This window comes from Gymnoscopelus braueri (assembly GCF_963280865.1).
Source record: "Gymnoscopelus braueri genome assembly, chromosome: 11".
Taxonomy (NCBI): domain Eukaryota; kingdom Metazoa; phylum Chordata; class Actinopteri; order Myctophiformes; family Myctophidae; genus Gymnoscopelus; species Gymnoscopelus braueri.
The window spans coordinates 12,114,337-12,137,570 of NC_137613.1; the positions used below are offsets into that span (position 1 = coordinate 12,114,337).

The 23,234-nt window shown below is 40.6% G+C and overlaps 2 protein-coding genes across 2 annotated transcripts; both read right to left on the reverse strand.

Moving 5' to 3' along the window:
- Positions 1-1,704: 1,704 nt before the first annotated feature.
- LOC308095443 (patched domain-containing protein 3-like) lies at positions 1,705-10,326 on the reverse strand (the record flags this gene model as incomplete). Its single annotated transcript, XM_080442502.1, has 5 exons — positions 1,705-3,876; positions 5,472-5,617; positions 7,337-7,458; positions 7,740-8,514; positions 10,247-10,326. The coding sequence occupies 5 exons, from the start codon at positions 10,324-10,326 to the stop codon at positions 2,192-2,194; spliced, it is 2,808 nt and encodes a 935-aa protein (XP_080298628.1). The 3' UTR covers positions 1,705-2,191.
- A 7,301-nt stretch (positions 10,327-17,627) lies between these two features.
- On the reverse strand, positions 17,628-20,567 carry LOC308096066 (uncharacterized protein). Its single transcript, XM_080443347.1, has 3 exons — positions 20,177-20,567; positions 19,628-19,705; positions 17,628-19,108 (listed from the first exon to the last, which is right to left on the reverse strand). Exons 1-3 carry the CDS (start codon positions 20,220-20,222, stop codon positions 18,162-18,164), a joined length of 1,071 nt encoding a protein of 356 aa, XP_080299473.1. The 5' UTR covers positions 20,223-20,567; the 3' UTR covers positions 17,628-18,161.
- Positions 20,568-23,234: the final 2,667 nt, after the last annotated feature.

The following is a 23,234-nucleotide window of genomic DNA, read 5'->3' on the forward strand; positions in this document are numbered from 1 at the left end:
AAACAGACCTCTGGCTTTTTGTGATGAATCCATTTGGCTTCTGATGAGTAACAAGTTCAATAGCTCACTGTTTAACCCATTAAGACCTGAAACCGATTCTACAAATGTCTTCTAAATCACAACACTATTCTGAACAAGATATGACACAGTCATATTATACCAGGTTGCGTATTTCTCTCACTAAACATGGCAACGTTTTTAGATCCCATATGGTTGCTTATTTCTCTCACTAAAAATGGCAACGTTTTTAGATCCCATATTCTGAGAGGACATTGAGCCCTCATTGGCTTAAGGACCAGTCAATGAGGAAAAAGTGACGCAAAAGTCAGTACCAGCGAATGTAGATGTAGACCAGGTTTTGCAACCTGGTAAAAACCTATGTTTCTATATCAGTGGTCACGCACGCACGCACGCACACGCACACGCACACAGAGCATTGTGATATTTGTTCAGTCACACCTAAACGGCTTGAGTCCTGCGAGGCGGGCTGGGTCAAGGAGGACCGCTCAGCGCTCAGTTAAGTGGATTACTCACTGCAGCGGATGGAACTCCATTAGGCCACTCATTAACAGGCAGCAGGAGAGAGGGAGAGAGAGAGAGAGAGAGAGAGAGAGAGAGAGAGAGAGAGAGAGAGAGAGAGAGAGAGAGAGAGAGGGAGAGGGAGATGGAGAGAGAGGGAGAGAGTATGCTGGGGGACGCTGCTGATGGAGAGGAGGAGCATTTAAGGCTCAATGTCCACAGAAAGCGTTGTCGGGCAGAAACCTCTTATCTCCATATTCTACTGTTTGTGTGTTTTTTTTCATAAATTAACACTCCTTCTTGGTACTACAGTGTCACACAAAAGCATCAAATGTACCAGATCCGCAAGCTCGAAACCCGGTGCGAAGCGGCGCGTTTTTAGCTTGTAGATCTGCTACTATTGCTATTTCTTTATTTGAATCCTGAAAAGTAACAGTTATGGACATATGAGGTTTCCACCCGACAGAGAAAATATGAGCAGAGTATAGTGCTTTGGATATCAATTATATTTGTATCTGTTTTTTTTTAACTGTAAAAAAAAAATAAAGATAATAAAAAAAAGAATACATGTAACTGCCATATAAGCCGATTACATCACGTCATAAAAAGTGCAAATTATACATAACATATAGTGTATAATATTATGTGCTGCTCAGACATGACAAATCTAAAACCTAAAAAGGTAAGATTTCCCAGCATATACTGTACAAATGTAACACACAAAATATCAGATGACAAACTTTAATGCAACAATATTCATTATGGTTTTTATACAGCAGTAGGCTGATGAACCAGATATTACCTGTTATGTGTTATGGACAACCTGGATCACTGCCCCAGTTCAGGGTTTTGATTTGAATCATAATTCAGAATCAGAATCAATCTTTATTGACACATCACATTACAAGTAAGGTGGGTGAAATTCTTAATCGTGCAGGCCCATCATTACAGTTAAATGAAAGATAGAGAGTCATATCATAAAGAAAGAGGAGGGGCGGGGCATAAAGTGCATAATATATGACTCTGCATAATAAATGAATGGAATGCCTTATGTGACTAAAGTGCATAATAAATAAGAGCCATGCGAATGTATGTGTATATAAGGAAGTCCCTTTAAAAGCACAGTTCAGTTCCGTCTGTGCAGTGGCACCAGGCTCAGCTATTCAGCAGTCTAATTGCTGCTAGATAAAAAACGTTCAAAAGTCTGGTTTTATGGCTCATGATGCTCCTGTATCGTTTGCCTGGCCGTGGATGCAACAGCGGTTTGAACAGACTATTATGTGGTTTGAACACTAAATCAGTAGTAATAGTAAGTCTGAAGACTGTGTAGTGAGTCTGAAGTCTCACCTCTTCAGACTCCACCTTAGCCAGCACATACTTGCCCTAACCCTGATGACCTTGCAGGCTTATGCAAAGGTTTAAAATGTAATCTAGATAGCATTTTATGTAGACAGATGCCAGGTTCATTTGTTGACCTGGCATCCTAAGGTTGGTATAGTTTCAATATACAGGTTATTTATTTATTTATGTTATACTGTTAAGACTGATGTAAATCCTAGACGACTATTTCTATGCATTTGATATATTACCTTGTGTTTATCTTGCTGTAAATCGCTCTCGATTAAGTCTGATAAATGCCTAAATCGTAAATTGTAATTGTAATGCTTTATTGTCAGGGGTCAATTGCTGAAGCAGTCATAAAACCTCTGTTGTCATAACATACGATACTGGACACTTTTATTGTATCTTTCTTACCATCAGGCTTTACTTGGCCTTGGATTTCTTGTCTCTCTTTAACCTTCTGTTTCCCTGAAGAGCATGTAAACAAAGTGAGAAAGACGGGGATAAACGTGACGCCGTGCGCCAGCCCTAAGAGTATAACCAAAAACATGATCTTAAAAAAAGTCCTGAAGATGTGATTCTTAGAGGCGGCCAAGACCACGACCCCTAGGATCGTGGACAGGGCCCCTTGCACGATGGGATAGCCTAGCAGAAAGAGAGCGTCCACCAGCTTTTCGTCGGCGCTCTGTTTCTCGCTCGAGACGAAGCTGTAGGATATGTGAGCGGAGAAATCCACGGTGAAGCCGGTGCAAACGAGCAGAACGATCATGGAGAGGCAGTCGAGGCGGACGCCCCACAGTGCCATGAAGCCCGTGACGCCCACCATGACTGAGCCGATGGAGGCGGTCACCCACAGAGAGCACAGGGGGCTGGGGATCAGCAGAAGAGAGATCAACAGCATGACGCCGGCGGTGACCCCGACGTTCTGGGCGGTGCTGCTCACGATGACGGCGTACTGGTCGTGGTAAATGAACGTCGGGTGGTAAACCTTCACGGGAACGTTTCTCCTTTGGGAGCATCTCTCTGTCGTTTCTCTGAGACCGTCGACCATCCTGATTTCCATGCTGGCGTTGGCGATGTGAACGGTCTGGATGAAGACGCGAGAAGCATAAACGACGGCTCCTCCTCCTCCTCCCGTCAGATTGACGTCTCGCCTCAGTTCCGGCGCGACATTAAAAAAGGACGAAACGTTGGTCGTGAAAACGTTCCTATCGTTCAGGTCCAGATTTGTGCTCTTTCCATACTGCCAGTATCTGTCCAGCCAGGACGTGTATAAACTCTCGTCTACAAAAGGCAGTTTATTGAAGTCTTCCATGCAGGCCTGAAGTTCAGACCTCTTGCTCTCATTCCAGTAGGGGAACTCCTCGGTAACAACGACCATCACGTTCGGACCGTAGTTGGAGAAGTACCTCCTATCGTTGTCGTAGTACTTTATGACGTAGGAATCGTCAGCTGCTAAATCCTTAAGGTCAGTCCCCAGCTGTACGTGAAAGCATCCGTATATGCTTACGGACAAGTAAACCGCGTAGACCAAGATCACGGCAGCTTTGGCCCATGGCTTGGTCAATAACGGGCCGTAATAGCTCTTGAAGAAGCGAGTCATCGGCTGTTCTTTCTCTGCTCCGGTCTCTCGTTCGTAGTCGCCCCCTACGCAGCAGACGCGATACATCTTAGAGGAATCTGCGACGGGGCTCTCAAACGGAACCTCCATGCAGGTCAGCCAGTGCCCGTTGCTGGCTTCCCTACGCCCGTTCAGAGCCAGGAAGGCTCCGAAAAACGTGATGTTGTAGACGTAGCAGAAGACGATGGCGGTGCTCGTGTACAGACAGAAGTAGCGGACGGAGGGAAAGTCGGACGACAGGCCGATGTAGAAGCCCAGCACGTCGGTCAGGGTGGTGATGGTGATGGACATGGCAGCCTCTCGGTAGGTGTGAGCCATCCTGGTGGGCACCGGGTCTTTCACCTTGGTGTGCTGCCAGTTGGACACCATGATGAACATGTCGTCAATGCCGATTCCTGAAAAGGTGCAAAGAAAGGTAGTTCAGTCCTCCTAGTTTTATTTATTGAGACAGGCAGTAGGAAAGCTGGGAGGGAGATTGCATAGGGGAGACACAGGATATATATTACAGTGAATTTGAGAAATCAGTAGTTTAGCAAAATAATAAAATACTGTATTTGCCCTTCTTTTCATTTTTTTCCAAATACATTAATTACAGAACATTGGGAGACAGGAAATAGAGAGACATGTAAAACATGTAAGGAGCTACAGTAGCATCAAAATTAGGTCCTCTCTGGGATTATATGGGCAGTGCATCAATCAACTGGTTGTACCAAAAGACATCCTGTTAGCAGAGATTCCATAATGTACAATATAAAATAAAAGTGGCTGAGCCGCACAGTGTTAATTTTGACAGCAAATTTAGATTTAGTTAATTCCTTTTAGTTTTTAGTTATATTTTAGTCATCTGAAATGTTTTATTTTTTGTTGACTAAATATTATACAAAATCTACAGTTGATTTGGGCTACTAAAATGTATTTTGGCGGTGCCTTGATGGCAACGCGGTTGTGAGCTTGTAGATCAGCTATTTTTGGAGCTTGACACCCACACCCAGCCACGCATATACTTAGTTCTACTGGATCTCTTCTCTACTAGTCCCTACCTAACATTTTGTCTAGTTTTGATTTGTTGACAAAATTGTGGATACTTGTCAAAATTGTCGACGAACATTTTTGGTCATAGTGACGTGACAGTGTAAGGACTTTTAAGACCTTTTTAATCTAAACTAAATTAAATAAAAAAAGTCCATTACTGCATCAAAAGTAATAAACAAACTATTCTAAAAAAACTGGTCAAACATTGGCCAAATTGTCAACATAATAAAGAGGCAAAAATTGTGAAAATAGCTGACTTACAAGCTCAACGCCTAGCAACGCGAGGCGTTGTGAGCTTGTAGGTCAGCTATTTTCACAATATTTATCTGTGAAACCGAGTCAAACTAAATGTAACGCCTCAACTCCTTCAATTCCAAGTGCTTGTCAGGGTGGGGGGTTATTTTGGGGGGTTAAAATATGGTTATTTTGGGGGTGTCCCCAGTTCAAATATGTTTATTTTGGGGGTGTTCCAGTTCAAATATGTTTATTTTGGGGGTGTTCCAGTTCAAATATGGTTATTTTTGGGTGGATCCCAGTTCAAATATGTTTATTTTGAGGGTGTCCCCAGTTCAAATATGTTTATTTTGGGGGTGTCCCCAGTTCAAATATGGTTATTTTGGGGGTGTCCCCAGTTCAAATATGTTTATTTTGGGGGTGTTCCAGTTCAAATATGGTTATTTTTGGGTGGATCCCAGTTCAAATAAGTTTATTTTGAGGGTGTCCCCAGTTCAAATATGGTTATTTTTGGGTGGATCCCAGTTCAAATATGTTTATTTTGAGGGTGTCCCCAGTTCAAATATGGTTATTTTTGGGTGGACCCCAGTTCAAATATGTTTATTTTGGGGGTGTCCCAGTTCAAATATGGATATTATCTGGGTGGATCCCCGTTCAAATATGGTTATTTTGGGGGGTCGCGGCCTGAAACGGTTGAGAACCACAGCCATACACAATGTCTTACCAAGTATAAGGAAGGGGGTTTGTATCACGGTGATAACCAAGGGTACTCCTGCATACAACATCAAGCCGAGTGACGACAGCACGGCCAGGCCTGCAGACAGGACACCCATGGCAGCCACCCACACTTTGTTCCTCACGTTGTCCAGCCTAAGACAATCACACAACCTCATCGTTATCAGACAATATCCATATCGTTGTTATATATATATTATTATTTTTTCGTAAATTAACGCCCTACTTGATCATACTACAGTGTCACACAAAAGCATAAAAAGTAGAAGATTCAGAAGCCATAGTCTTTATTTAAAATCCTCTTTGCAGACCGTGTATTGAACTGTACTTTCCTGTGCTTTTTTTTTGCAGACTGCTAATAAAGTATTCAATCAATATTCAATCAAACAAGCTCGAGCTTGAGCTTGTGGATCTGCTACTTTTGACTTTTTGAATTAGAATCCTGAAAAGTAACAGTTTTAGACATATGAGGTTTCCACCCGACAGAGACGATATAATATACTAACATAATAGTTGCTGTTGGGCAGAAACCATCTCCATACTGTATATCAACTTTTTATGTATTTCTTTCCCCTAAATGAATGCCCCATTCTTCAACATACATAGTCCATGAGCCAGAGCCCCAAAATTGAGCAATGATTATCAAAAGAGTGGGCAAAACCATACCTATATTAAATTGTTTATAGGGTCAATATAAGTAAAATAAATATATGATAACCTTTCCACAGGAGCAGCTTTTTCATATTTATCACACATTTTTTTATTTTCCCCATACGTACATGACAGGTGAAAAAATAAAAACAAATAAAAATGAAACTTCCCCAGTTGATTACTTACATGAAGACAATGATTTATCGTATATCACCTGTCATGTGCCTATGGGGAAAATAACAAAATGTGTGATAAATATGAAAAAGCTACTCCTTATCATATATTTATTTACTTATATTGACCCTATAAACAATTTAATATAGGTATGGTTGTGCCCACTCTTTCGATAATGAAATCTTGTCTGGCTCATGGACTAACAGTTGACACAAACACATACAGTGTCACACAAAAGTCGCCAAAAATGCGATGCAACACAGTTTTTTTTTGCTGTTTTAAAAAACAAGAAATTAAGTGAAAATGTCTGTGGGTTTCAATAATTATTGAACCAATGAAATGTTTTTAACAAGAGCTTATGACTAAAATGGAAAGAAAAATGAATCAGTGTTCCAATGGATCTGATGGAGTTATCTAAAATAACTACATTAGATCCATTGGAACACTGGTTCATTTTTCTTTCCATTTTCAGAAATATGATCTGGAACATACAAGGTTTCCACCCGACAGCACCGATACGTTGCCACCCCCCACTGGTGGAAAGAGCCGAAGTACATTTACTCAAGTACTGTACTTAAGTACACTTTTGAAGAATGTCTATACTTTTACTTCTACTCCACAACATCTCAGAGGCAAACATTGTACTTTTACTCCACTACGATTATTTGTAAACCTTAGTAGTTTGTGTAGATTTTGTAGTGTAGTGTGTAGATTTTTTTTTTGGATTATTATTACAAAACCTACATTAGCCACTTCAGCCCTATATACATTTCAGCCATTTGAAAATAGCCGATCTACAAGCTCACAATGCGTCGCAATGCGACGTATTGTGAGCTTGTAGATCGGCTATTTTCAAAAGATTTTTTATACATTTGAAAACTTGTGAAATGGGACATTCTGCATTAATGAGTACTTTCTACTTTTTTGATACCAATACTTCTGTACTTTTACTCAAGTAAATTTAGAATTCCGGACTTCTACTTGTAACCAGAGTATTTCTACATTGCACCCCTCACCACTGGACCTTACCTGAGACAGGAGAGCACAGAGAAGGAGACGGTCACAGCACTTGTGATCGACAACGATGGGATTCCGTCTGAGCTGTGTTTCTCCAACTCCTCTTGTCCTGACAGCGACGTATAGTGAGCCACCTGTGGTTGCAGTCAACATTTTAATATTCATTTTGTTATGCATACATATAGTGAAACTGGTAGAGCAGAGATTTTGAAAGTTCAGATAAAAAGGAAAAAGGCTTTTCTCTCATACTGTTTATCCAAGTGGTTCTCAAACTACACTCTCAGAGTTACAGACCTGTAAAGCGTCCATTTGGAACCCCCTCAAAGAACTCTGGGGGTCCTTAATTGGACCCTACTTTGAGAACCACTGCCATAGCCTACTGTATATAATTGTATTTCCCCTTTTACAGACATACCTTGATGTTATTATTGTCTTCCTCTTTTGAAAACATCTCTTGGAATTCTTTCAACCATGCATCTGCACCCTCGTTGTTATCATCCAGGAAATACATGAGCTTCACCGCTTTAGCGAATTGCACTATGCCTTTGACATTTTCCTGAACACCGCCTATTGCCGAACCCAAGAATGTCTGTTTGGATTCCAACGTGTACAAAGGAAACGTAACGTCAATTTGCTCAATGTTGCTCGCATTGTAGTCGATCATTCTCAGGATGTCGTTCGGCACACACGCTCCATTGGTCTTCGCACACAAGTCCTTGAAGCTCAAGTGTCGGTGCCCCACAGCCACGGAGATGTCACTGACTTTAGCGTTGAGCTTTAGGATATCCTCTAGTGCTTCTTTTGTCAGTATGTTTGAGTCACCGGTGGACACCGCAATGACAGACGCGTAGTTGCCCTCCGTGTACAGCCTCTGGCTTGAAAACGAGGACTCGTCGTACGGAAAGTTCTCTTTGACAAATTCCCTCACTTTCTTAGAGGGTCCATGCCTTGGTGTGAATTGCCGTTCAATGTTATTGTCCTGCCTGTCTTTTAGAAAACAGAAGCCTCCTCCCAGAGCTGCAGAGACTATCACGGGTACGACGGAAAACCAGACGGGATGCGAGCCCACCGCCCGTCCGAGTTTCTCGAAAAGCAGAGAAAGGGGCTTCTCCACACAGTCCGTCCGTTTACATGCCATGATGAGGTTTTGGCCGGAACCTTGGTCTCTACGGTTGATGTCTCTTTGAAGACTGTAAAGAAAGTCAATGGGCACTTATGAGGCAATGCCACAAGATACAGCATATTGATTTCCTCAGAGACTGGCAGGAAGAGATTGGGTTTGAATAATTATGTTCCAGTACTGTATGAAGTTAGGGCGGGGACAGCACCTTTTAGTGGGAAAAGTAATGAGCTCAATTTTGCTTGCATTGATGTTGATAATTCCCAGTTGGGACAATGTGTGTCAAATGACATCATGGGTCACGTCAAGCAGACCTCCAAACAGAAGCCAAGCTGTTCCAGTAATGTACAACAAAAGAATTCCAACAAAGAAATTGTTACATTAAACCTTTAGGTTTGTTTCAAATCTAGGTTGCATCTTTTATGATTTTGGACTCCCCTGTGAGCATCTTGGCACTGACAGAGCAGGTAAACAGTATCTGGATGCCCTCTGTCCCTGATGGGTGGACAACAGTTTTTGTTCCCTGTTCCTTAGTATATAAGTCACGCAGGCATCATGATATAATCGTTGACCCGGAAGGATGCTGCCCTGCCCGTGCTCATTCAATGGCTTCGTGATATAATGTCTTGCCTTAAATTGGAGATGTTGCGATTCTCAATAGCCGGCTCAGAGAAAAAAAATCCATAAGACCTGGGGCCCGTTCATGACTTTTTACCACAACACTCAGGTTGCATAGTGTGGCGTATGCCTGTTGCGACTGCAGCACACAGCAAACCCAAAATGTTTTTTTTTTTTCAATTATTTTTTTATATCTGCTTTTTTCCTATTCTATCTGCTCTGATTAATTTTCGTTTTTTTCTTTTATTTCAATTTTTCAGTAGTATATGTACATTGTCTTTGTCTCTCTGTGATACGATATAAAAATGTATGTGCAGTATGCTTGCCCCTGGGCCTTGTACTAAAAAACAAATAAAAAGATCTTGAAAAGAAAAAGATATAATTGTTGACCCCACCTTACTGGTGTAGTGCCTCTAGTGGGCAGAGAGAGAGGGAGAGAGAGAGAGAGAGAGAGAGAGAGAGAGAGAGAGAGAGAGAGAGAGAGAGAGAGAGACAGACAGACAGCAGTACACACCTTAGATTAATAGACTTTTGTCTTTGAAAGTTTTAAGCACTGGTCACTTTTCATGTAACTGCTGTAAAATGCTGTGATTAAGTGTGACTCTTCCCTACACCCTCATAAAAGGGACAAGGACTACAGAGATGTCCATACAGTATATGGGCATATCAGCAGTGGTGGAAAAAGTACTCAAATTATTTTACTTAAAAGTATCAATACCGCAATATAGACATACTCTGTTACAAGTAAAAGTCTGGAATTCAAAATGTACTTGATTATTTATTTGAGTAAAAGTAAAGAGGTATTGATATCAAAATGTACTTAAAGTTGAAAGTACTAATTATGCACAATGTCCCATTTCAACTTTTCAAATGCATAAAAATCTTTTGAAAATAGCCGATCTACAAAATCTACAAAGTAGGCTAACTAGTAACTAAAGTTTTCAAATAATTGTAGGGGAGTAAAAGTAAAATATTTGCCTTTGAGATGGAGTAGTGCTTTGTAGTGGAGTAGAAGTAATAGTACTGAAAACTGGAAATACTCCAGTAAAGTAAAAAAATACCTCAAAAGTATTGGGGGAACAAAGGAGCCTAGATTCAAGGGATAAAGAGTTAGGAGCAGGAGCAGGTTTGACAACCAAAAAGTGAATTTAATACCAAAGGTACACAAACAGAGATTATGTTACCGTCTCATGCCCCTGACGTAGGCCTCTGGTGGTGAGTTTTGGGACATTCCATGATCCACCTCCAGCCCAGGGGTAGGCATATTAAAAAAAAGGTGTATTCAGTTAAGTTGAGTCCCCCTCACATCTATATACAAATTACATCCTGCACATGATTCTACATTCATTCAAACTCATAACTCTGACTGCAGGAGTCTGGGAGATAGGTGGGTTGTTGATTCTAATGATAATTACATCCTGATGTGAAAGAAAATATGTCTGAAGGCTGTTATGTATATGGACTATAAAAATCAGTTGGAAAATTTAAAAAAATATAATTTGTGTCATAATAATTAAACAAAATGTTGATATGGCACACTGCAGTGGTGGAAAGTACATTTTGAGGTATTTTTACTTAACTGCAGTGTTGCCAGCTTTCTGTACTTTTACTTCTACTCCACTACATCTCAGAGGCAAATATTGTACTTTTACTTCACTAGAATTATTTGAAAACTTGAGTTACTTGTTACTTTGTAAATTTGAATTATTACAAAAAATACGTTAACCACTCCAGCCCTAATTTAAACCTTGGCTATTTGAAAATAGCCAATCTACAAGCTTGCAAGGCGTCGCAGCGCTTTGTGAGCTTGTAGATCTGCTATTTTCAAAGGATTTTAATACATTTTATAGCTTCATATGATACCATGTGAAACGGGACATTCTGCATAATGAGTACTTTCTACTTTTGGTACTTTAAGTACATTTTGATACCGATACTTTTACTCAAGTACATTTAGAATTCTGGAGTTTTACTTGTAACAGAGTGCGTCTACATTGCAGTATTGATACTTTTACTTAAGTCCAAAATTGTAGTACTTTTTCCACCACCGGCACACTGACTACGCAGTCGGTTGCCGACTCCTGACCTATCCCCTAGTACAGTGGTTTTCAACCAGTGGTCCGGGGACCACCAGTGGTCCTTGAGGGAGTAACAGGGGGTCCCCAGCGAAATTAGTTAACATAAGCGTCACAATCATTTTAACCGCTTAACTTTGGCTATTTTTGAAAAACCTTGAAAAAGTGTGCATATCTTTGAATGTTTATATTTATCTATTAAAGCAAAAATTAACTGATATCTTTGCTTTTGGCGGTCCCTGGCACAAAACATTTTCAAGTGGTGGTCCGCAGCCAAATGTATAACAATTTAGGGGTCCTTGGCATGAAAAAGGTTGAAAACCACTGCCCTAGTAGGTCTTCTCCTGCAGCAGGTGAGCTGCTCCACTAGGGTTCATGTGGTTATGGCTGCTTGTGAAAAGGGCTTATTCTCCTATCAGCATGTGTAAAAAGAGGGATGTTACCTGGGTTACATGAAGAACTGGCTCTCAAAATGGGGTCCGGAGACCCGTAGTGGTCCTTGGTGGGGACATAGGAAAACAGCGAAAATGGTGGATCTACAATTCTCCATTGGAAGCTTGTAGATCCACTATTTTCGCTTGATGGTGGTTTAAAGTGGTACCTTTGGTTTGCCTATTTTTTTCTGAAATTACCCATCTGTCTGAGTCTAATTATTTTGAGTCAGGTGTGGCTACACACCTGAACACAGGTTAAATCAGCCATCCCTATATCTTTAGTATGAAGAGAGCTATTTAGCTTAAACATTGTTGTAAGTATGTATGTGTGTACACACACACACACACACACACACACACACACACACACACACACACACACACACACACACACACACACACACACACACACACACACACACATATATATATCATGTTTTTCCTTTGTATGAGTCTCTCCAGCTGTTTAATAACGTTTCAGGTGGGATACCAATTTCATCCAATCAGGAGAGATGACCCTATGACAGGCTCAACAGTTGGACAGATGACAGCCAGGTTTCAAGATCACATCATGAGTTCACTATTTATTCGTTTTTTAGAATATTTAATTATAAATAAGTTTGTTCGAGAATTCCACCAAGGTTTTGAAACCTAAACAATGCTGTACACCAGTTGTGGCTGTATGTATGTATGGATGTAAAAATGACCTTATCACTACTTACTGCTGGTAGATTTGCTGTGGTTTGTTGTATCTCTGACTGAAATAAGAAGTTGTTGACCTATATTTGAATCATTCTTACTGTTGTAGGTCTATTGATTCACATTATATTGACTATTGTTACACAGTAGAAAGTCTTTAAATAGTGTATTCATCTTAATTACTGGGGTCTCTCATGCTTTCTTATGATGTAGAATGCCTCCCACTATATGAATGAATAAGCTACAACAAACATTTAATAAATGATGTACATTTACATAGATAGAACGGCTACTGTCGATTGGCTTGTGGATGCCTACGATACCTAAATATGGTTCAACAGTGTCCTCTAGTGGTGGAATGTAAAACAGAAATAAATGACCTGTGTTGTTTTTCACAGTTTAACTGTGAAGGCGGTTTGATTGGTAGGTTCTCTGTGGCTTTTTATTTTTGTTCACAATTGTGCCATTATCAGTGGTGGAAAGTATCTAAGTACATGAACTCAAGTACTGTAATTAAGTACAATTTTGAGGTATTTGTACTTTACTTGAGTATTTCCAATTTCCAATACTTTTACCCCACTACATCTCAGAGGTAAATATTGTACTTTTACTCCACTACAATTATTTGAAAACTTAGTTACTAGTTAAATATACATAAACCACTTCAGCCCTGTATACATTTCGGCCATTTGAAAATAGCCAATCTACAAGCTCACAATGCATCGCGATGCGACACATTGTGAGCTTGTAGATCTGCTATTTTCAAAAGATTTTTATACATATCGATGGCCAAAACGCAAAACCTCCTATCTGAAAAATTAACATTGTTGGGAAAATGAAAAAGAAAACTACAAAATGTTGTATTTTTTTTTAGCACAATGCTATTTTTTTATGATACCCATCACATAATACACAATTTCTGGATTTCTGGACTATATTACAATATTATATGTTAATTACACTGATCTCATATAGCAAATGCAGATAGGAGGTTTTTCCCCACTTTTCCTGGATAATTCTGCAGATAGGAGCTTTTGCATTTCAATGTTAAGTGATTGCATAACTAAATAATGACAAATAATACTGTCTGTAAATACATACAGCTGCAAACAGTTGCATTGAATGCTTTTTTATTTTATTCAAAAAGAAAACAAAGTTTGCAGGGCAATGCTCATTTTTTTTTTGCTAAGAACAGTCCACAGCAAGAATCTAAAATAAAAGTGCTAACAAATAAAAATTACAAAAAGGACAACAGGACTACAATTAGGTGGACTACAAAACAACAGGCCCAGGCACCCCTCGATATAATCCCCCCTACCCCCTGGGGGGGGGGGGGGGGGGTATTTCAGGTGGTGGAACAAGTTGTTAGAACGTTTGTTTATGGAGCTGATGGCGATGAGAATAAGTACGACGTTGTACTGGATCTCTTGGATAAATATTTCGTGCCCAAAGTCAACGTGATTCACGAGAGAGCGAAGTTTCACCAGCGATCGCAGAAGCATGGCGAAACCGTGGAGGAGTATATTCATTGTTTACACAAGTTGGCGGACAACTGTGATTTTGGGACCACGAAGAATGAAAACATAAGAGACAGACTTGTGATTGGTGTCTTGGACAAAGAACTGTCGCAGAAATTGCAAATGATATCAGATTTAGACCTGGTAAAAGCATGCAGGATGGCCAGGCAGTCGGAACAGATCAAAGGGCAGCTCAGCGAGCAGCAGAACGGAGCAGCAGCGTTGTGTGAAGTGACTCACACACAGAAGAAAAACTGGTGCATTCATACCGGAAAGGAGAAACCAACATGATAGACCTCCCAGGCAGCAGGACGCGGGAAACGCAGCACAATGGAGGTGCATGAGATGTGGCAAGCAGCATGGACAGAGGGATCTATGCGCAGCCAGACGTGCGGAGTGCCGCACATGCGGTAAGATGGGCCATTATGCTGTTGTGTGTCGCACTCTTCAGGTCAGTGATGTGTTCACAGAGGACACTGATGAAGTAGAGACATTTTTCCTGGGTTCCATTACTGTGCATGACTCCAATACATCATGGCCAGTTACACTGCAGATTCAGGACTGTGATGTGGAGTTTAAAATTGACAGTGGTGCTGACACTAGCATCATCTCTCAACACACCTATGAAAGTCTGAAAACAAAGCCACAGCTGGAACAGTCACAGGCGGTGTTGGATTGTCCAGGGGGCAGGCTGACAAACAAAGGCAAGTTCAAAACCTCCACATTCTATAAAGGGACTGAATATTGCTTTAATATACATGTTGTTGAGGGGCCATGGTCCTCATTCAAAGACTGCAGGAAGTTTCAAGTGTGCCCTGTGAGTCAAGTGTGCCCATTGATCCAGTGGGGCTCCTGAAAACAACCCCTGTGAAAATAAAATTAAGAGATGGAGCCGTGCCATACTCTGTCAACACAGCTAGGCGGGTCTCTGTACCCCTACTCCCCAAAGTAAAGGAGGAGCTTCACAGAATGGTGCAATGTGGGGTTATTGAAGAGATAACAGAGCCAACTGAATGGTGTGCTCCAATGGTGCCCGTGCCTAGGAAGAATGGGCGTGTGAGAATTTGTGTGGGACTGAATCGCCTCAACAAGGCCGTACAGAGAGAGAAATACATCCTACCCACTCTGGATGACATACTGCCTAAGCTGGCTGGTTCAAGTGTGTTCTCTCTGCTGGATGCCGCAACAGGGTTCTGTCAAATCCCTTTGCACAAAGATAGTGCCAAGCTCACAACTTTCCTCACACCGTTTGGAAGATATTTCTTCCATCGCCTTCCATTTGGCATCTCAAGCGCCCCTGAAATCTTCCAGAGGGAGATGAACAATATTCTCAAAGATCATGAAGGTACAGCAGCTTTCATGGACGACATAATAATCTACGGTGAGACTTCAGAGGTGCATGACAAAAGGCTGAAGAGAGTGTTACAGACACTGAAAGAAGCTGGGCTGAAGCTCAATGAAGAGAAATGCAAGCTCAGGCAAACCCAGATAAAGTTTCTAGGCCACATAGTCGACAAGCATGGGGTCAGACCTGACACAGGAAAAGTGGAGGCCATAGGAAACATGCAGCCACCAAGGAACACCACAGAGCTTAAGCGCATTCTGGGCATGGTCCACTACTTAGGCCGCTACCTACCAAGACGTCTGACGTCACACGCCCTCTCAACGACCTGCTTAGAGCTGACAGTGCGTGGGTTTGGAGCCCAGCACAGGAAAAGGCTTTCATTCGAGTCAAACAGATGCTGACAGAAGCACCAGTTCTAGCCTTCTATGACGTCAGTAAACAAACAATTGTAAGTGCTGATGCCAGCAGCTATGGGTTGGGAGGGGTCCTGCTTCAAGAAAGTGAGGGACGCCTAAGGCCAGTTGCATATTGTTCTCGCACCCTGACAGATGCTGAAACCAGGTATGCGCAGATAGAGAAGGAGTGTTTGGCTGTGGTCTGGGCATGCGAAAAGTTCTCAAAATATCTGTACGGCCTGGACAGCTTCATTGTTCACACAGATCACAAGCCATTAGTCCCGTTGTTCAATGTCAAGGACATTGATGCAGTGCCACTGCGTTGCCAAAGGTTACTCCTAAGAATGATGAAATTCAACGCTAAGGCTGAATACGTACCTGGCAAGCTGCTTGTGGTAGCTGACACACTCTCACGACATCCTTCTTCTGCAGCACTAAACCTGGAGGCAGTGGAACTATCAGAGGACATATTGGCCCTGGAGGAAGCCACACAGGCAGCGTGGCCGATGTCAAGTTCACGTCTAGACGAGGTCAAAGAACACACAAAGAATGACACAGAGCTACAGGTGGTGATGCAGTTTGTGAGCAACGGCTGGCCTAAATATGCATCCAAAGTCCCAGAAAACGTTAAGCCATACTACACGGTGAGGGATTCTCTCTCAACATGTCACAACTTACTTCTCTATGGAGACAGGATTGGTATTCCCAAAAGCCTGAGGTCAGAAATAGTGGAACGCCTGCACGACGGTCACATGGGCTTTGTAAAGTGCCGTGAGCGTGCCAAACAGAGCGTATGGTGGCCAGGCATTGGCAAAGCCCTACAAAAGTGGATAGAGAGCTGCAAACAGTGCCAAGTGGCGAAACCTACTCAGTCCAGCGAAGGCGTTCTTCGCAGAAACAGACGTCATCTTCGTCTTCTGATCCCGCCATCGCCAGGGGCCGTGCTCGAGGAGGAGGAGGAGGAAACAGACGACGACGCAGAGGTCGACAACGGACAGCAGCCCGGTGAGCCAACAGCACCACCACCACCAGCTGTCACCACATCCAGAGGCAGAGTGGTGAGATTGTCGTCTCACCTGATAGACTTTGTCACTTGAAAAGACTGTAGTTTGTGCATAGATTGCAGAAATGAGGCAGAATAACCCTCAGCATCTATGTGGGTAACCGGTAGTCTACCTGGAAGCCCTGGTTTAAGTTTAATGATAATAATAATACTATTGTTGCTATTTTGTTCTGCTACAGCTAAGAAAAATAAATAAATGTAAATTGTTATTACAGAACAAAAAAAAAGAAAAAAGAAGGAAATGAGAAAGACTTGTATTGTTGACAAAAGACAAGAAAAGAAACATGTTCACTGTGGAAGGAGATAAGGAGCCTTGTTACAGAAGTGTATTATTGATATATTATTGTTGTTTACACAGTCACTGATTTATGTTGAAAGTGCATTCTTAGTTACTCAAAGGAGGGAAGATGTAATGTACAGATGTGAACCTAGTTAACATACTGCATTACAATAGAATTCTAATATACCTGTGGTCAACAGATGGCAGTGCAGTGCAGCCTATAGTGCAGCTACACACAGTCCTGAGCATGCACACTACAACATGACCAGCATGCAACACGCCATTCCATTCATTCCTAGCCAGGTATCCTCCTGTGTACGAGCACTTGAATAAACGTGACCAAACTGTGATCTCTCGTCCTGCCTGGTGTTTACTAAACTTTACAATATTATTGTAGTGGAGTAAAAGTACAGAAAATTGGAAATACTCCAGTAAAGTAAAAAATACCTAAAAATTGTACTTAAGTACAGTACTTGAGTAAATGTACTTAGCTACTTTACACCACCGGTATTTAGATATTAGATATTCATTTTTAACTTCCCATACAAAGCCATTGTAAGTTGAAGCTTCATTGTAACTATGATAGATTCAATGAAAACACACGTCCTTGGTTCTGGTGACTGATATTGTTCTTCTAATATGTGCTGAATGTGTTTAGTTTCTACAGTAATACTAAGACAGTTACAAAGCAACATGAGGCAAACCGTCCATGTAGATTTATTTATTATATATCATATGTGGTGTAATGTTAAAGACAGGTACTGCATGGCAACTAATAACATTGCATCAATCTTCCTATCATCTGTACAACGTAAAGGCAAAACCTTTGTTTTCCAAATCACAGAGTCCACCTCTCTTTCAGGGGATATGACATAACTTCACATTACAATATGATCTCTTCTTCTAAAGTAATAATAATACATACGATTTATATAGCGCTTTTTTGGGTACTCAAAGTCGCTTTACAGAGCAGATAAAAACATTAGAACAAACTAAACTAATCTTATTCTAATATGTGCAAAGTCATATTTACACACACACACACACACACAAAAAAACTGGAAAAAAAGAAAAGAAAAAGCAGAAGCAAAATTCTCTCAATATTAAACAGATCCAGTCATGACAGATGGCTCTAAAGTGATGTATGGATGGATTCTTTTAAGTCTCTACAATTCCCTCCTTCCCTCCTTTCTGCTAAGTATCAGACGGCATGAACCCATGAATTACATTATTTATTTTAACAAGTTCCACATAATATGTGCAACTTATTATGTTACACGTTATACTCATGTTACCAATAAGATATCTTGCAGTTCATTTCTGAACAACATCTCATCCACCATGACTCAAACTCTCTCTGCATCTTCTCTTTCATCTCTCTGTTCTTCTCCTCTAGTTGTCTCTCAAACTCTATCTGCATCTTCTCTTTCATCTCTCTGTTCTTCTCCTCCGGTTGTCTCTCAAACTTTCTCTGCATATTTGTCTTTAAGGTCATGATGTTGCTGAATAACTCAGGCAGGATTATCTTAATCATCTCTGCTTTTGCCCTCGTGTCTCCTTCATAGATCTCTCTCATCTCCTCTATTTCCTGTCTGTGTCTCTCCTCCATCTCTCTCTTCTCGTTCTCCCTCTCCTCTTTACACTTCTCCAGTTTTCCCTCCATCTGCCTCAGCTCTTCGTCAAGTTCTCTTTTCTTCTCTTCATCCCTCTCCTCCCTCATTTGTTTCTTCAGTTTAGCCAGTTTATACTTAAGGTCACTGATCTTTACCGTTAGCTTTTGGATGGTTTCCTCTTTCTCCCTCCGAGATTCCTCAAGCTCCTTCTCAAACCTCTCCCTCATCTCCTGCTCTTCCTTGTGTTTCCTATCTACACTGTTCTTCTGAATCGTCTTTTCGGCCTGGGCTTCCGCCTCCTGGTAGTTGCTGTAATATTCATGCAGGTGTTCACTGAGGTTAGAGTCCAGCTGTTGGAGGATGTCAATCATTTCTGAACTTGCCTTCTTTCCCTTGTTCCTCACCATGTCAATAATTCCCCGTGCTTTTTCTGACTTTTCTAATTTCACTCTGACTGACTCCATTTCTTCATCATTGATTACTTTCATAGCGTAAAGTTCATCCATTAGGGAATTCAGGATGGGCACTGAGACTCTTTTAACAAACTCTTTCCTCACAGTCGTCAGACATTTCTCTGCTTCCTGGATCTTTATCTTTGGCAGAATTTGCTGAGTCGTGGAAGAACCTTGAATACAAAATTGGGGGTTGGTTTTATTATTTGTGGTATAATTGTGTAATAATAACATTGATTATATATATATATATATATATATATATATATATATATATATATATATATATATATATATATATATGAAGGTCACTAGCATGTTTATTAATTGTATCGTACTATAAATGAATCAATCAAGTAATTAGTAAAGAAGCGGTTGGTGGACATTTCTTGTCAGAGGAAACACATGGCAGTCTACACCACCAGACCAACAGTGGGGGACTTGGCAGCAACAGGGAACACAAAGCACATTTGAGAATTGTCAATGACAAAATTGGAAGAGAAAATGTGAACAAATAGCAAGAGACTGTAGACATATTCCACCGTCTCTTAACTCCATACATCAAGGTTATATATTTTTCTTTATTCACTATATTTAAACCTTGTGCACTAATTGACCTTAAATGTTTTTAGATTAACACATACTGTATAATGTTCCTTGCTAGACTATTCGTAAAAGCAGCATAGACTCACTATCTGGAGCTAGATCCTTACTGAGTCTCCTCTTCCTCACTGGTAGAGAGGAGTCTTCATCTGTGGTCTCTCCACCCACTGCAACACAACACAGACATCAATCAAACAGTCCAGGTGGATTAAATACAGAGTAGAGTGAAAGAGCTTTAGCCATGTTCTATAGCCACAAAATCTGCACATATATATGCTCTAATCTGTGATGTCATGAGGAGATCCTATGGTGTGGTTCTGACATCAAATGGAAAGACTTGCACTGTTTGACTATTCACACTTACCTTCTTTTCTTTTGTGTTAAGCTTTACTGGTAATGTTCATGTGTTTACTCCCTTAACAGTCTTAAGGTCTGACTAAACTTGCTATAGTGCGTAGCAAAAAATCCTGAAGAGGGTGTCAACAAGTGTCATTTGGTAGCGCGGACAACTTGGTGGGGTATTAACAGGTTGACTTAACATTGACCCCCACCAGTATGTCTGCAGCTACTATGCCACGCCCCCCCTGTGGTGACGACACGTTTTTTTACTATTATAAATATATATATATATTTCTCACCAAGCTGTTTGTTTTCAGTGATGACATCATCCCATTGCTTTTTCATCGTCTTCAGCTCTTCATCTTTCTGATTCAATTCTTGGTCTCTTTCTGACAGTAGTTTATTACTTTCATCCAATTCTTGGCCTTTTTCTGTCAGTAGTTTATTACTTTCATCCAATTCTTGGCCTTTTTTTGTCAGTAGTTTATTACTGTCATCCAATTCTTGGCCATTCTGTGTCAGTAGTTTATTACTTTCATCCAATTCTTGGCCTTTTTTTGTCAGTAGTTTATTACTTTCATCCAATTCTTGGCCATTTTGTGTCAGTAGTTTATTACTTTCATCCAATTCTTGGCCTTTTTCTGTCAGTAGTTTATTACTTTCATCCAATTCTTGGCCTTTTTTTGTCAGTAGTTTATTACTTTCATCCAATTCTTGGCCTTTTTTTGTCAATAGGTTATTACTTTCATCCAATTCTTGGTCTTTTCTTGTCAGTAGTTTCTTACTTTCCTCCAGTTCTGTCCGTATGACCTGCAGATCTACAGAACATATACGTTTAGATGAACCACAGACATTGTAACGTGTGTGTGTGTGTGTGCGTGCGTGCGTGCGTGCGTGCGTGCGTGCGTGCGTGCGTGCGTGCGTGCGTGCGTGCGTGCGTGCGTGTATTACTCTACTTGTGAGGGCAAAACATCCCCACTAGTATAGTATGATAAATATACATTGTGAGGACCATTTTCCAGGTCCTCACAAGAGAAATGGTTATTTTATGGTTAGAAAAGATTTTTAGAGAAAAGGCTTACAATTAGGAAAAGATTATAGGTTGGGTTAAAGGTTAGGATTAGACATTTAGAGGATAAGTTTAGGGGTTAGAATTTAAACTTAATCGCACGCCGGTGTCGTGCACTGAAAATATCAGATCTAAAAACTCACTTGTGTGTGTGTGTGTGTGTGTGTGTGTGTGTGTGTGTGTGTGTGTGTGTGTGTGTGTGTGTGTGTGTGTGTGTGTGTGTGTGTGTGTATAATTGTTTCATTGATAAATGTACAGTATAATAAAGTTGAATGTATAGTTTTTGTTAAGTCTATTGTTATCCTACTTACCAAACACATGAGATGAATTCAGTCTTCTATTCTTCTGCTCTGCTGTCTCCTTGCTGAGATAAGCTTCAGCTTCAGCTCTAGCTTTAGTTAGAGCTTTAACTACACAAAGAGAGTTCAACTGTGTTTTAATAGCAACTCTTCATCATGTTATACTGACTGGATAATAAATACATTTAACATTAAATCAACTTCAGTCTTGAATACATGTACATGAAGAAAAGGCATGCAAGAATCTGAACACATCAGATAAAAACAGCCTTTGTATACCTATTGTAAATATTATATTATAATATAATAGTATTATATACATTATTATTATTCATTATTATTATGAATAATTATGTCACTCTCCTCCCATGGGTCCTAATTGTAGGATGGGGAATCACTGATTTAAGCAGCCATACCTGCCTGAGTCAAACTAATTGGACTCAGAGCTAGGTGTCACTAAGGATAAATCAGTCATCTCCACAAACATTCAGAGAGAGACACGAAGTTATCATCTGCTCTCCCCTGTAACAGATGTTTAGTTTCCTTGTGGCTTTGTACCACAGTACAGTAAATACCAAAGGCAAAGCCAGCAGCATGTATCTCTGCGAAGGTATTCAAAATATTGGAAGGGGTCCTTGAGGCCAAAAAGCACCGTTTATTCACACTGGGTGAGTGGGTGCGATTCTTTTTTCTTGCACAGACTTTAATTTTCTGTTAGATAACAACCGACTTCATAGAAGACTGTTGTGATATCTATCACGCCTGTGACCTTTGAACGCTCTCTTGCAGGACAATTTAACCAATCCAGATCCCATTGGCCTTTTGATTCACTCCTACTCTCAGACGATGACTTTGTGGAGGCGGAGTGATTCTGATAAATATATTGATTGATATATTTAGAGTAAAGAATGTAACCAGTGTGCCTTACGTAGAAAAGGATTATTTAAATCATATTAAGAACTAAGTGTGCCTTACATAAAAAGGATTATGTAATCATTATTAGTGAAATATATATAATCTTATTTGAAGTAAAATGTATATCTCTATATGCAAGCATGACATGACCTGTAGCACAGTGTGGCCCGGAGGCATTATTAGAATAGACGCTGCTGCCTCAGTAATAGACATCAGGTGCAGACATAGGAACCACCCTTATCCGATGTCTGGTGGCCAGATAGTCACGTATGCATGTACTGAGAATGCGGAGTCTAGGGGAGAGCCGAGAACAACACCTTAATGGGACTCTGGGGAGTTAGATGTCCTGATCAGACCCTGAGAGGAAGAGGCCACCAGCTGGTTTTAGGACATGTGTCGCAGGACATATATATATATTAATAACTCCGCCATTTAGGCCCAAACATGAGAGGATGCAGCCTCAAGGTGGTACAGGTCTCTATGTGCTTAATGTATTCTGAACAGATGATGTGATGACAGCTGATGACGCCAAGGCCGAACCTTGCGTCTGGTACTGTGTAATAAAGATCTCTGTCCATGTTTTGGGACAGTATATAAAGGCGTCCTGCTTGTAAACACTTCACTTGGTTTTAATGCTTGTCATTGAATCAAGGCACTGCAGTTATTGAATAAATCTTCACTTTCAAAGAGTTAAAACCTGGTCTCCGACTCCTTTCAGAGGAAAACACTTTACAGGTATATTAGTTTATGAGCTTAGTAGTAATTTATTGAGCTACCTCGTAATAGTAGTGATTAATTCCACTTCGTCAACTTTGTCAACTTTGTATCAGGTCAGATACATTTCTTCATAACACTAATGTCACACCAGGTGTTTCAACCTATGAGAGATGTTTACATCTTCTATTAGAGGACAAATTATATCATACTATGATTTCTGAAGCAATGCATTAAATGAACTGCCCTTATTACAAGGCTAGATAATGAATTCCCCCTCTCCAGATTTACATCTCTCAATTCTCAAGGTTATTTGATACACTGGTTGGTTGAATAACAATCAGAATCTATGTAATTAAA

Coding starts and splice junctions, on each gene's coding strand:
- LOC308096066 (XM_080443347.1), bottom strand. CDS start 20,222: ATGAAAAAGCAATGGGATGATGTCATCACTGAAAACAAACAGCTTG. Junction 19,706..20,176: donor CACTGAAAACAAACAGCTTG/GTGAGAAATATA, acceptor GTTGTGTTGCAG/TGGGTGGAGAGACCACAGAT. Junction 19,109..19,627: donor TAAGGATCTAGCTCCAGATA/GTGAGTCTATGC, acceptor TTTGTATTCAAG/GTTCTTCCACGACTCAGCAA.